This window comes from Mastigoproctus giganteus, chromosome 1 (genome assembly GCF_048544385.1).
Source record: "Mastigoproctus giganteus isolate SK-2022 chromosome 1, ASM4854438v1, whole genome shotgun sequence".
Classification (NCBI taxonomy): Eukaryota; Metazoa; Arthropoda; class Arachnida; order Uropygi; family Thelyphonidae; genus Mastigoproctus; species Mastigoproctus giganteus.
Window position 1 is genome coordinate 55,383,413 of NC_143575.1, and position 14,660 is coordinate 55,398,072.

The 14,660-nt window shown below is 38.3% G+C and overlaps 1 protein-coding gene across 1 annotated transcript in view; it reads right to left on the bottom strand.

The window, feature by feature from the left end:
• Positions 1-14,660, bottom strand: part of LOC150090808 (uncharacterized) — a 791,939-nt gene that overhangs the window by 340,788 nt on the left and 436,491 nt on the right. The window contains exon 26 of the mRNA XM_090372970.1: positions 3,078-3,122. Within this exon, the coding sequence (XP_090229096.1) occupies positions 3,078-3,122 (45 nt within the window). The remainder of the gene's footprint in view (positions 1-3,077; positions 3,123-14,660) is intronic.

A 14,660-nucleotide genomic window follows, 5' to 3' on the forward strand; every position in this document is an offset into this window, starting at 1 on the left:
TTGTTAGCTACCTGAGCAGGATCATCAACACTTGACCCATCAATATCAAGTGGACCAATCTGATTCATCCCCTTCCTTCTAGAGTTTACATAAGTAAAGAACTCTTTGCTGTTTTTCTTTGCATCCCTTGCCAAGGATTTCTCGTAATCTGCCTTCGCCTGCCTAACCTCCTTTGTAACTTGGTTGCATATCAACTTGTATCTATCATAGGCTTCTGTGTCATGTGTTAATTTGTATGTATCCCATGCATTTTTCTTCTCTGCCATATGCCTCATTAGTTCATCTGACATCCATTTTGGCCTAAACCTTGAACAATATTTCTTAGTTGGTATGTAAAGCCTAGTAGCTTCCAAGATAAGTTCTTTGAATGCTTCCCATTTTGAATTTGCTGTTGGTAACATCATCAGTTGGTCCCACTGTATAGAATTTAAATACTGTCTCAGTCCATCGTAGTCGCCTTTACGGAAGCAATAACCCTTCCCTTTACCCCTAAAGGTAGTTACCTCTTTGAGTAAATCCCACTTCAGCACACTGTGATCACTGCCACCTAGTGGTTCATTTATCTGCAGATTCTTAATGCATGAAGAATCACTGCTGATAATCAAATCAAGAGTATTACTCCCTCTAGTTGCCTCCCGAACATGCTGATGTAGAAAACAATCATGCAATAAATCCACAAAAGTCCTGCTAGTGTGTGAGTAACCAGCCCCCAAATTCCAGTCAATATAAGACACTCTGATTTACTGGCCCACTCTATTTCCCTGTACAGTTCCTTATTATACTCATCAGAGTCATTAGGCCTATAGCACACTCCTACTCTCAATTTTGATCTCCCAATGTTTATGTCACACCAAACTGACTCCACACTGCACTGTCCAGAGATGTCGACTGGCTTCACTTCCTTGGTTTTTATGTGTTTCTTAACTAATAGCATAACCCCTCCTCCCTTCCTATCCTGTCTATCCTTTCTGTAGACGTTGTACTCCCCAAATTGCAGTTCTGCATCCCTTATATCTGTGTGACACCACGTCTCTGATATCCCCACAATATCTGCCTTCGATGTTTTGAGCAATACCTCAAATTCATCAAATTTATTTACTAAACTCCTAGCATTGGTGTACACGCAAGTATACCTGCACCTGTTTCTATTCTTAGCTACCCTAACACAACCCATGTGTTTACTTGTACCGCAATGGCTCCCAGCAGTCTCAGAAATACCATGCATCTTGTTTTTCAGGCTTCTGCTCATTCTAATAGAAGCAGTGCAAGAATCTCTTTCACCTCTGCCAGTGGCTACTGTCAATCTATTGGTCTTTGTCTCCCCCCAAGCTAGCAGTTTTCCGACCCACCTAACACTGCCTCGATAGCATCAGCAAATATTCTTGCACCCTTTCTATTTAAGTGTATCCCATCCCTGTAGAAGCAATCTCTCCTGTTAACAAGTACAGTCCAGGCTGAAAAAAATTCTACCCCTTGAGCCTTGCACAATCTTTCCAGGGCCGAATTGATCGACAAGGCTCTCATCATATACTCCCTCCTATCGTGTCTGGGCAGAATTGCAGACACTTTCAAATTCAACCCTAATTCTCGGCTTTTGTTCAACAGTGACCTGTACTTGTTAAGTAATTCTGTCGGTCTCCTACTCTTAATATTATTAGTGCCAACGTGTACAACTATATCACCTTTTGTGCCCTTAAAAGATGATATTCGCTCTACAACGTCATCAACCTTTGCCCCTGGCAGACATACCCTGGTCCTGTTCCACCTATCTTTTTTACAAAGCATGTTCCCCGTTTCCCTGACAATAGAGTCGCCAACAACTACTAGTTCCTTCGGGACCAGCGCATTCTGCCTTAGGGGTTGTCTCTGTGTCACGCGATGCCCAAGTGCAAGCTCTGGCGTTGATGTGGGCAGCTGAGAGCTTGATGGGCCCCTCAATTTAGTTTCTTCGAGGGCATCCACCCTGTCCTTCAAGCTCTCATATAGGCCCACAAGAACGCCGAGTTGTTGCCTGATATCGATACACTCCTTGCATCGCGCACACACAAAGACATCCCCCTTGGCAGTATCATGTCCCGTACCTGATTGCTCTGCAAACATCAAGCAAACAGTGCATTTTATAAGGCTGTGAGTCAGAGGACAACTGCCCCCCTCAGTTCTGCTCTGAGCCACAGCACTTCCATTAGCTTGAGCCTTTTGCTTTGCTGCTCTGGTCTGAGTCATGATTCTATTAATTTATTAATTAATTATGTTATGTTATTAATTATATTACGTTTGTAATCTAAGTCGTTATATGTATTTATTTAAACGTACAATTTAACTGCTAACGAAGTTCAACTAACGCTATCTAGTACGGTATATAACCTACGGTATATCTAGTACGGTATCACAATGGCGGGAAAGTTACTAACGGTAACGGTAGTTACGAACACGTGGAAACCCTTACCGATACTTTTACAAGGCCGAGTAAAGAATAAATACACCAAATTAATCAAAAAATAACAAAATAATGTTATACTACTAAATTTAAATCAAAAGTTTTAGAAAAACAATAATTTCAAATCAATAAATAAGAAAAATCCACTTAGCGGCTTTGAACACGACCGTCACTAGTAGCCTCGTCAGCAGACTCAATGAGCAGTAGTGGTAGATGGAAGAATAGACATAAGCAAGGTTATGTTTATATTGAAATAAAAATTTGTAATGAAATATTTGTGGATCATCCATTCCTGAATTTGGCATAAATTAAACAGAAAATATAATGTATAAGACTTAAAAAAGCAAAAAATCTGTTCAAGCCATACCTATTCACATTTCAAGGATGAAATATTTCTTAAAGAGGCATTTCTTATAAGTTAGGAATCATAGAATGATTAAACCTTAAAAGATGCAAAAGGTTAATTTCTTTAATAAAATTTTTTACCAGGGACTTGACTCTCATAAATGTCCCACTGGGATGGAAATATTCACATTATTCTGAACCAGAATGCTATATTTTTTTTTGCTTCAAGTTAACAGGTTGTATTTGTTCCAATTCATTTCATAAGTATTTTAAGTAAAAGAAAAACCAAACAAACCTGTGGTCCTGGCTCTCCGGGTTTTCCATCAGCACCAGGTTGACCCTGTAGTAAAAACAAATTAGAAATTCTGATATCAGAAGCAAACTAATGTATTGAAAAAACATTTTTAATAATAAAAAAGTTTGAAATTAATTTCACATTTTTCCTTTCAAAGAGTAAAACAGATTTTATATAAATTAATACAGAAACAAGAACAACTTTGAGGAGATTTCTCTCTCTCTCTCTCACATGCTATTATAAATGTATGTTCCGCTTTTGTCATTTATAAATGAAACAATTTCTATGCCTATTACACCACACCCAAGCATGAAAGCTGAATACCTTCATATATATATATATATATATATATAAATTTTTACAAAAATCAACATCAATAATGCCGAAATTATTTACAGAAAACTATAATATGGTAAACACTCGATTTTATGGACCTTTATTTAATGGACAAAAAAAAAATCTGACTGCATCGAAGCATAGTTTGAGTGTGCTCATGAGATAAAAACTGGGAACCCATTAGTCATGCAGCTGCCACCAAGCATCTCAATTTGTTTATGGATATACTCATTATTATATCATTAAGTGCTCACCTGTGCCCTGTTACTATTATAACCACACTTATAGTATACTATCATTGCCCCTAAGAAAAATTGAGTGTGTGCATCTGAGTGTTGTGCAGAAATTAAAACTGATAAAGATATATTATGGTGTGTCTGTTTCTTACATCTTTGAGGAACAGTGTAAAAAAAAACTGTCAGATATTGTAAAAGGCAATTTAAAGCTTAAGAAATTTTTAAGCAGTTTTGAAAAATCACTACTATTCTCAATTTCAGTTTCTTAGCTCTGATTCTAAATAAGATTCTTCCTTATATGGTCAAAGTAAATTATCTTTTTCCATGTACTATATATCAATCAATAAGATAAATAATGATTGCTTTTTATTGTTTAATTTTATTTCAATGCTTTTAATATATACAAATATAACTGTTTCAATTGCCAACTACATGAAATAATCTCAAAAAAAAAAAAAAAAAAACTTTTTATTTATATAAAATCAAGTTTTACTGTATTACATTAAAACCCTCCCATTTCACCCCTACATTTATGCCAAATGCCTGTATAGCTCAGCATTAAATTTATTTAGGCTATTACCTTCCATAACAAAAGATGGAAGCCTGTTTCACCAATCAACTACCCACTGGCTAAAGGCAAATTTCAACACATCTATTCTACAACTATCTTTCCTCAATTTTAAACTGTTTTAATTTTAATTTTAAACATAGTCTGAGCAAGATGAAAAACCCCATCAGCATTCAGCTTGCTCAACCCAGTGAAGGTCTTATACACCTTAATCAGATCACCTCGCAGGTGCCTACTTTCCAGGTACTGCAATTTGCAGAACTTAAGCCTTTCTTGGTAAGAGCACCCCTTCGTTCCCCTCACCAATTTTGTTGCCCTTCTTTGTACTCGTTCTAGCAACTCTACATCCTTCCTAAAATGAGGCTTCCAGATCTGTACACAATATTCTAGGTGTGACCTGACCATTGCCTTGTATAACGGAATAATCACTTCTTTGTCCCTGCTAGCAAAATTCCTATATATCATTGACAAGACTCCATGACCTGCCCTGGCAGCCCATCTGCACTACTTAGCAAACTTAATATTTGACTGCACAATTACCCCCAAGCCTTTTTCACATTCTACTTACCTGAGTGTAGTACCACACAGTTGGTACATTTCTCTTCAGTTATTGCTACCCATAACATTGACAAATGCAGTACTTTGCATTTAGTATTAGCATTAGTAGAGGCATTTGATGCAAGAAAGCAAGCTTATGCAGCATCAGCCAAAAAAAAAAAAATTAATTAATTAAAATAAATAAATTAATTAATTAAAAAAAATAAAAAAATAACCACTTCCACTTCACCCCTCTGTTCGTTTGAAATACCTGTCCAGCTGAGCCTTAAACTTATTTAGGCTATCAACTTCCACGACAAGGGATGGAAGTCTGTTCCACCTACCAACCACCCGCTGGCTAAAGGCAAATTTCCGCAAGTCTATCGTACATCTGTCTTTCCTCAATTTGAATTTATGCCCTCTCAGGTGATTATTCTGAGCAAGAGGGAGAATCCCATCAGCATTGAGCATGCTCAAATCACCTCGCTGGTGCCTAGTCTCCAGACACTGTAATTTGCAAAACATAAGCCTTTCTTCGTAAGAACACGTCTTTGTTCCATTCACTAATCTTGTTGCCCTTCTCTGTACTCGTTCCAGCAGCTCTACATCCTTCTTGAAATGAGGCCTCCAGGCCTGTATACAGTACTCTAGGTGTGGCCTGACCATTGCCTTATACAAGGGAATAATCACTTCCTTACCCCTGCTAGAAAAATTCCTATATATCATTGACAATACACCATGAGCTACTCTTGTAGCCCGTCTGCACTGCTCAGAGAACTTCATATCTGCCTGCACAACTACCCCCAGGTCCTTTTCATTGTCTACCACTGTCAGTGTAGTACCACAGAGTTGATACGTTGCTCTGGGGTTGCTGTTTCCCATATGTAGTACTTTACATTTGTCAATGTTAAACTTCATTTGCCACCTCTCAGCCCATCTGCTCAACCTTTCCAGATCCTGTTGCAGCAGCACAGTGTCAGTAGTGTCCTTGACAACCCTGCCAACCTTCGTATCATCTGCAAACTTGGACATTAAGCTTGATATACCATCAACAATATCATTTATAAATACAGAAAACAATAATGGACCCAATACTGAACCCTGAGGGACTCCACTAATAACATTAGTCCACGATGAGCAGTGTCTATTGATTACCACTCTATGTCTTCTCCCCCTCAACTACCTCTTTATCCATAGCAGCAATTTGCCTCCAATGCCACACTGCTCCAATTTGTGCAGCAGTCTTCCATATGCAACAGTATCAAAAGCCTTTCTAAGATCCAAGTATATAATATCAAAGTTATTCCCTGCATCCAGTTCTTTTGTGACTGCATCATAGTATCCAATCAAATTGGTCAGGCAAGACTTCCCCTTAACAAAACCATGATGTGTCCGAGCTATAACTGAAATCTTGTCTAGATGATCCTGCAGTGCTTCTTTAACCAGTGCCTCCATTAATTTTCGGGGAACAGAAGTTTTAAACTCACAGATCTATAATTACTTGTGTCAGCCTTTGATCCTCCTTTGTGAATTGGGGTCACATTTGCACATCTCCAGTCCATGGGTTCCTCCCCTGAGTCCAAGGAAGCTCTCATAATTATGGCTAAGGGTTTGCTTACTTCCTTTGCTGCCTCCTTTAATATAACTGGATAGATCCTATCCACCCCAGGTGCCTTTCTTGTGTTTATCTTCAACAATTTCTCCTCCACTTTACTCTCAGAGATTACAAGTTTCTCTAGATTACTGCCAGAGTTGAATACACCTCTGGCATTCCCCTCGCTGAATAACTCCTCATGTGTGAATGTCGATGCAAAATATTCATTTAGTTTGTTAGCTACCTGAGCAGGATCATCAACAGTTGACCCATAGATATCCAGTGGACCAATCTGATTCATCCCCTTCCTTCTAGAGTTTACATAAGTAAAGAACTCTTTGCTGTTTTTCTTTGCATCCCTTGCCAAAGATATCTCGTAATCTGCCTTCGCCTGCCTAATCTCCTTTGTAACTTGGTTACAGATCAACTTGTATCTATCATAGGCTTCTCTGTCACGTGTTAATTTGTATATATCCCATGCATTTTTCTTCTCTGCCATATGTCTCATTAGTTCATCTGACATCCATTTAGGCCTAAACCTTGAACAATATTTCTTAGTTGGTATGTAAAGCCTAGTAGCTTCCCAGATAAGTTCTTTGAATGCTTCCCATTTTGAATTTGCTGTTGGTAACATCATCAGTTGGTCCCACTGTATAGAATTTAACTGTGTCAGTCCATCGTAGTCGCCTTTACGAAAGCAATAACCCTTCCCTTTACCCCTAATGGTAGTTACCTCTTTGAGTAAATCCCACTTCAGCACACTGTGATCACTGCCACCTAGTGGTTCATTTATCTGCAGATTCTTAATGCATGAAGAATCACTACTGATAATCAAATCAAGAGTATTACTCCCTCTAGTTGCCTCCCGAACATGCTGATGTAGAAAACAATCATCCAATAAATCTTGAAACAGGCCTATGGGGCTGGGAATTTCCATACTATAATAATTAATGATAGACACCAGCCAGGAATTAAACTAAAAATTTACTATACAATGAAATAATATACAATGAAATATGATGCAAATAAAATAAAACACTGATTAAATTATAGTTAAAATATAGTTAAAAACAATAAAATTAATTAAAATAAACTAGGTTAAAAGCGATAAAACATACAATCTGGAGCTTTCGGAGAACTGCCGTCTCCTTCTTCAGCATACTACCAGTGCTACAACACATCCTTAAGTAGCCGGTCCATGGCACTCATGCACGTGATCATCAGACACATGATCTACATTCTCCATGCGCGTATCGGAAATGCAAGTGGCTCGGGAGCGTGTCAAACAGAAACGGTCATCCCTTCTGAGGACAACTGCCTCAAATAGGGGGTGTAAACGGATCCCCCTGTCCCTATTAATAGTATTGTGACTGGATGAACCGATTCGCAAGCTCTCGAGCCACTTGCGTTCCCAAAATCCATGGGCGCGGTCGGTAATGACCGCGTCTTCAGGGGAGATCTGATGCTGCTTTTCCCAGAAATGCTCTGCCACAGCAGACCTCGCATAGTTAGCAGTCTTGATAGCGGTCGTGTGTTCCCCCAGACGGTCGTTTAAACGTCGGCCCGTTTCCCCCACATAACACTCCTCACAATCCGGGCACTTAATCTCGTAGACCACATTGCTAGTATGGTCCTGGGCTACGGGATCTTTAACTTGGGATATCACTGTGTGCAACCTCCGACCCGGAAGTTGCACACAGCGAGTCTGGCACTCCCGCAATGCCCGTACAATACGTTCTGAAAGGCCCGGATAGTAAGGAATGTATGCAGTAGCCACAGGGGCAGGCCACTCCCTACGATTGGACTCAACCCTATGAATATATTTGTCCAAGACCCTCTGGGGGTATCCACATTTCCTGAGGTCTGCCGTGACTTTGCAAATTTCTACTTCCTTTTCTTCAGGGGTACTACAGTGGGTCCCCACCCTATTCAACAATGCCCTGGCTACACTGTTCTTATGATGACAAGCCTGTGCTGAGCTATAATGAACAAATTGGCCACGGCACATAGGCTTTCTATCTAGATTAAAAACAACGATCTATAGAAAAGCCTATGTGCCGTGGCCAATTTGTTCCCAGGACCATACTAGCAATGTGGTCTACGAGATTAAGTGCCCGGATTGTGAGGAGTGTTATGTGGGGGAAACGGGCCGACGTTTAAACGACCGTCTGGGGGAACACACGACCGCTATCAAGACTGCTAACTATGCGAGGTCTGCTGTGGCAGAGCATTTCTGGGAAAAGCAGCATCGGATCTCCCCTGAAGACGCGGTCATTACCGACCGCGCCCATGGATTTTGGGAACGCAAGTGGCTCGAGAGCTTGCGAATCGGTTCATCCAGTCACAATACTATTAATAGGGACAGGGGGATCCGTTTACACCCCCTGTTTGAGGCAGTTGTCCTCAGAAGGGATGACCGTTTCTGTTTGACACGCTCCCGAGCCACTTCCATTTCCGATACGCGCATGGAGAATGTAGATCATGTGTCTGATGATCACGTGCATGAGTGCCATGGACCGGCTACTTAAGAATGTGTTGTAGCACTGGTAGTATGCTGAAGAAGGAGACGGCAGTTCTCCGAAAGCTCCAGATTGTATGTTTTATCGCTTTTAACCTAGTTTATTTTAATTAATTTTATTGTTTTTAACTATATTTTAACTATAATTTAATCAGTGTTTTATTTTATTTGCATCATATTTCATTGTATATTATTTCATTGTATAGTAAATTTTTAGTTTAATTCCTGGCTGGTGTCTATCATTAATTATTATAGTATCCAATAAATCCACAAAAGCCTTGCTAGTGTTTGTGTGACCAGCTCCCAAATTCCAGTCAATATCTGGGAAATTAAAATCCCCCATTATAAGACTCTCTGATTTACTGGCCCACTCCATTTCCCTGTACAGTTTTCTTATTATACTCATCAGAGTCATTAGGCCTATAGCACACTCCTACTCTCAATTTTGATCTCCCAATGCTTATGTCACACCAAACTGACTTGACACTGCACTGTCCAGCAATGTCGACTGGCTTCACTTCCTTTAATTTTATGTATTTCTTAACTAATAGTATAACCCCCCTCCTGCCTTCCTATCCTTTCTGTAGACAATGTTAAACTTCCGTTGCCACTTCTCAGCCGATTTTCCCAACTTATCTAGATCCAGTTGGAGTAGCATACTGTCTTTACTGTCATTAACAACCCTGCCAACCTTTGTACCATCTGCAAACTTGGACATTAAACTGATATACCTTCACCAATATCATTGTTAAATATAAAAAACAACAATGGGCCCAACACCGAACCCTGGGGAACTCCACTAATAACATTTGTCCACAAAGAGCAGTGTCCACTGATTACCACTCTCTGTTGTCTCCCACTCAATCATCCCTTTATCCATTGTAGTAACTTACCCTTAATGCCATACCTCTCCAACTTGTACAGCAGTCTTCCATGTGCAACAGTATCAAAAGCTTTCCTGAAATATCAAAATTATTTTTGGCATTAAGTTTCTTTGTGACCACATCATAGTATCTAATGTAATTGGTCACACAAGACCTCCCTTTAACAAACCCATGCTGTGTCTTAACTATTACTGCAGTCTTGTCTAGATGATCCTGCAATGCTTCTTTAACCAGTGATTCCATTATTTTCTCCAGAATACAAGTGATACAAAGGGGGTTCAAAAGGTGACTTGTGTCACCTTTTGAACCCCCTTTGTGAATTGGTGATACATTTGCACACCTCCAGTCTATGGAACCTCCCCTGAGTCCAAGGAAGCTCTCATAATTATGGCTAAGGGTTTGCTTACTTCATTTGCTGCCTCCTTTAATATATCTGGATAGATTCCGTCCAAAGTAAAGAACTCTTTACTGTTTTTCTTTGCATGCTTTGCCAAAGATTTCTCGTAATCTGCCTTCGTCTGCCTAAATTCCTTTGTGACTTCATTATAGACCAGTTTATACCTGCCATAGGCTTCTGTGTCACCTGATACTTTATATGCATCCCATACATTTTTATTCTCTGCCACATGCCTCATTAATTCATCTGACATCCATTTAGGCCTTAAACTCGAACAGTATTTCTTAGTTGGAATGAAAAGCCTAGTATCCTCCAAAATTAAGTCCCCGAAGGCTTCCAATTTAGAATTCAACATTGGTAACATCATCAGTTGACCCCACTGTACAGAATTTAAAAACTGTCCGAGACCTCTGTAGTCACCTTTACGAAAGCAAAAGCTCTTCCTTTTGGCCTTGATGGTAGTTACATCTTTAAGTAATTCCCACATCAGTACATTGTGATCACACTCACCCAGTGGTTCTTTTATCTACAAATTCTTCATGCATGAATAATCACTGCTGATAATCAGATCAAGAGTATTGCTCCTTCTGGTTGCCTCTAAAACATGCTGCTCTAGAAAACAGTCATCTAATAAATCCACATAAGTCTTGCAGGTGTGCAAGTGACCAACTCACAAGTTCCAGTCAATATCTGGAAAGTTAAAATCCCCCATTATAAGACATTCTGATTTACTCGCCCCCTCTATTTCTCTGCACAACTGCTCATTATACTCATCAGATTCGTCCTATAACACACACCTACTCTCATTTTTCCTTTCCCAGTGCTTATTTCACACCAAACAGACTCAACACTGCATTGTCCACCAACATCAATTGGATGCACTTCCTTAGATTTTGTGTGTTTCTTAACTAACTGCATAACTCCTCCTCCCTTCCTGTACATATTGTACTCCCCAAATTCCAATTCTGCACGCTTATATCTGTGTGACACCACGTCTCTGATATCCCAACAATATCTGCCTTTGATGTCTTGACTAGCACTTCAAGCTCATCCAATTTATTAACTATACTCCTCTCCTAGTACTGGTGTACGTGCAAGTATACATGCACCTGTTCCTACTCTTGGTTACCCTGACACAGCCCATGTATTTACTTGTTTTACCATGACTCCCAACAGTCCTGGAAATCTCCATTACCTTGCTTTCCAGGCTGCTGTTCATTCTAATAGAAGCAGTGCAAGAATCACTTTTGTCTCCACCTGCGGCCACTGTTAACCTTTTAGTCAGTGTATCCCTCCAAAGCTAGAAGTTTTCCGACCCACCTAACACTGCCTCGATAGCATCAGCAAATATTCTTGCACCCTTTCTATATAAGTGTACCCCATCCCTGTAGAAGCAGTCTCTCCTTTCAACAAGCACAGACTAGGCTGAAAAATTTCTACCCCTTGATCCTTGCACAAAATCTCCAGGGCTGAATTGATCAACAAGGTTCTCATCATATACTCCTTCCTATCATGTCTGGGGGGAATTGCAGACACTTTCACATTGAACCCTAACTCTTAGGATTCTTCTAGCTATTATAATCTTTATTTATTCAGCTTGTATATAGCCACATGTGACTTTTGAACTATTTTTGTTGGACCTGTTTTAGATAAAACAGGCTAGTACAGTGGCATGCAAACTTATTTTGCTTGCGCCCCCATTTATTAAATATAAAATTGATGTAACCCCTCCATGTAAACCCCGAGGTAGGATGACCAGATTTTTAGAGAAGAAAAATGGCATTTTATAAATTATGTAGTAGAAAATTTTATTCGAGTACTGAGAAAGGAATAAAAAAATTGTTTGATTTTTAATTTACACATTAAGATAACTGTTTAATTTTTTAATTGAATACAGCAAAAACAACAAATCAAATTCTTATTCTCCAATTAAGATTACAAAACAATAAAAAATAAGCAATTATAAATCAAAACAATTAATGAGAAGAACTGGCCTGGATAACCGATGATATTTGGTCGATATTTTTTGCAATGTTTGAAATTACTAATCTCATGTCATCTTCTGGGTCAAGTCTGGAACGCTTTTTTTTTTTTTTTTTTCATAACTGTTAATTTTGGGAAACCAACCTCACATAAATATGTAGATCCAAAAGCTACCTTTCTATCGTCATTTTCACTGGATACTCATCTCAAAGAGAAAGCCAAAATGTTTCCCAAGTAATCTTGAAAAGAGCATGTAATGCTTCGTCAGACAGCAGGTCAATAAGATCTTCCTTTTGCTCAATGGTAATTTCGGGACATGAAGAAATATCAAAAGCAAAAGGATCACAAATCCAATACAACTTTTTTCTGGAGATACATTAAATCATTTGGAAAAATTCTTAATAACATTGTTAGGTGGGTGGTAAGGATATCCCAAAATTGTAAAATGTCAATATTATAACAAAATCAGAAAAGCATGGAAACATTTCAGTATTATTACGTTCAAATTCAGTTTTCCAAAGATTAAGCTTCCCTTTGAAAGTTTCCTTTTTATCACTAAGTATTAACATATTTGTTCCCTGTGCTTGAACACTTAAATTTAAATCATTAAGTTTTTCAAATATATCACCAAAGGAACTAAGTTTTTCAAGCCATTTTTGATTTGGAAAACAATTGAAAAAGGTTCTGATTTTTATCTGATAAAAATAATAAAGCTTCATGTTTGAGGTCAAAAAGACGTCACAACACTTTACCATGGGGTCGCAAGCAAAATAACCCCAAACTTTAAATGGGGTCGCAAGCAAAATAAGTTTGCATGCTGCTGCACTAGCCTGTTTTATCTAAAACAGGACCAACAAAAATAGTTCAAGAATCACATGTGCCTCTTGAGCTATTTTTCCAAAGTCTTGAACCACAACACTTTCGTATATAAAAGAAGCGTTTCATCCCATTTCATTACAAACATTGTGAAAAGTCTGTTATTTAAGCTTCTATTTTTTAATAAAATTTATCACATTTAGTGCATCTTTCAAAACTTCATGAAAATCAGTTTGCATTTCCTTTGCTTCTAATGCTTCTCTATGTACTGTATAATGCAATCATTCAAAACTATATTTGGGCAATTTCCTTTACTTTGCCTTTTAAACCTTTATTTTATCCTGTTAATGCAGCCGCACCATCTGTAAAAATCGCAACGCAGTTATTTCATGTTAGATTATTTGTTTGAAAGAAAATATTTATAACATCAAAAATCTTCTGGCCCGTCATTCCTCCTTCCAAAGCTTTGCAAAATAGAAAATTCTCCAAAATATCTCTCTCATAGCAGAATCTCACTCATACAATAAGTTGAGCAAGGTTTTAAATATCAGTGAATTCATCTAATTGTATCGAAAAAATTGGATGTTCTCTCAATTGATTTAATAAACTGAATTTTAATTTGTCTGCTATAACTGTAATACGCTGCGAGACTGTGTCTCTGGATAAAGGAACAGTATTTAAATCATTGCTGTACTTTTCTCCATTCATAATTGAAATCATTTTTTTAGCAGCAGGGAGAACAAGAGATTCAGCACTAGTTTGCGATTTCAAATTTTTTTCTATTAAATATGAAACTTCCAATGATACTCTTAAAGCTTTACAAGGAACTGCCATATGTTTCTTCATGAAAGATTTCAGACCTTATATGCTGCCGGCATGTCTTTTGAAAAGGATTCAGTATTTTTCATTATCTCTGGATGTTTCATATGTAAGTGTCTTTTTTATTTAATAGCTTTCATGTTTTGGTAGCCAGTTTTTAGTAACATATAATTACGCACACGGGATGTTGCTCATCATCAACAACACTGTAAGTAAAGCCATACTTCATAAATTCTTCTTGATATTTTCTATTCTTTTTCATTCCTATTTCATTTGGAATATAATGGCCATGTGATGCAACAACCAGAAAGTGGTCATTGCACCAAACAGTTGAAATAATGTTAGTGTCCAAATTTTCACATGATGCATTTCTTACCCTTTCAGCTTCTGAAGTATCTATAGCAACATTATTGTCGTCACTCCTCGGCCGTTTTGTTCTGATTACCCAACTGTCCATGGTAAAATATATAAAAATATTTTTTTTATTCTTAAAAACATTTATAATATAAAAGGTATCAGATGAATGAAAAAAACACATCCAAGTTAATGTGAAAGAACCGAATTATGAAGCAAAATAAAGTGTGCATTCAACGGACTTCATATTTACTGACACCGCATATTCACACCTCTGGGTGCATTATAGCCAAAGCAGTTTATGCACCATCAAACCCCCATAACAACAGCACCTCTGGCCTTTAGGCCATTTCAGAAATTCTGCTGTAGAAAGCATGAATTAAGAGCTAAAGGGATTACGGTTCAGCAATTGAGTTGTACTGGGAAGTGTTAATACATACTGAGAAGTCACACTAGTCAGCTGCTTTCTGCGTATCCACAGCCAGCGAGCAAATTAGGGCATATTACCTACAAGGACAATAAGTAAGAAAGCCATCCTAAA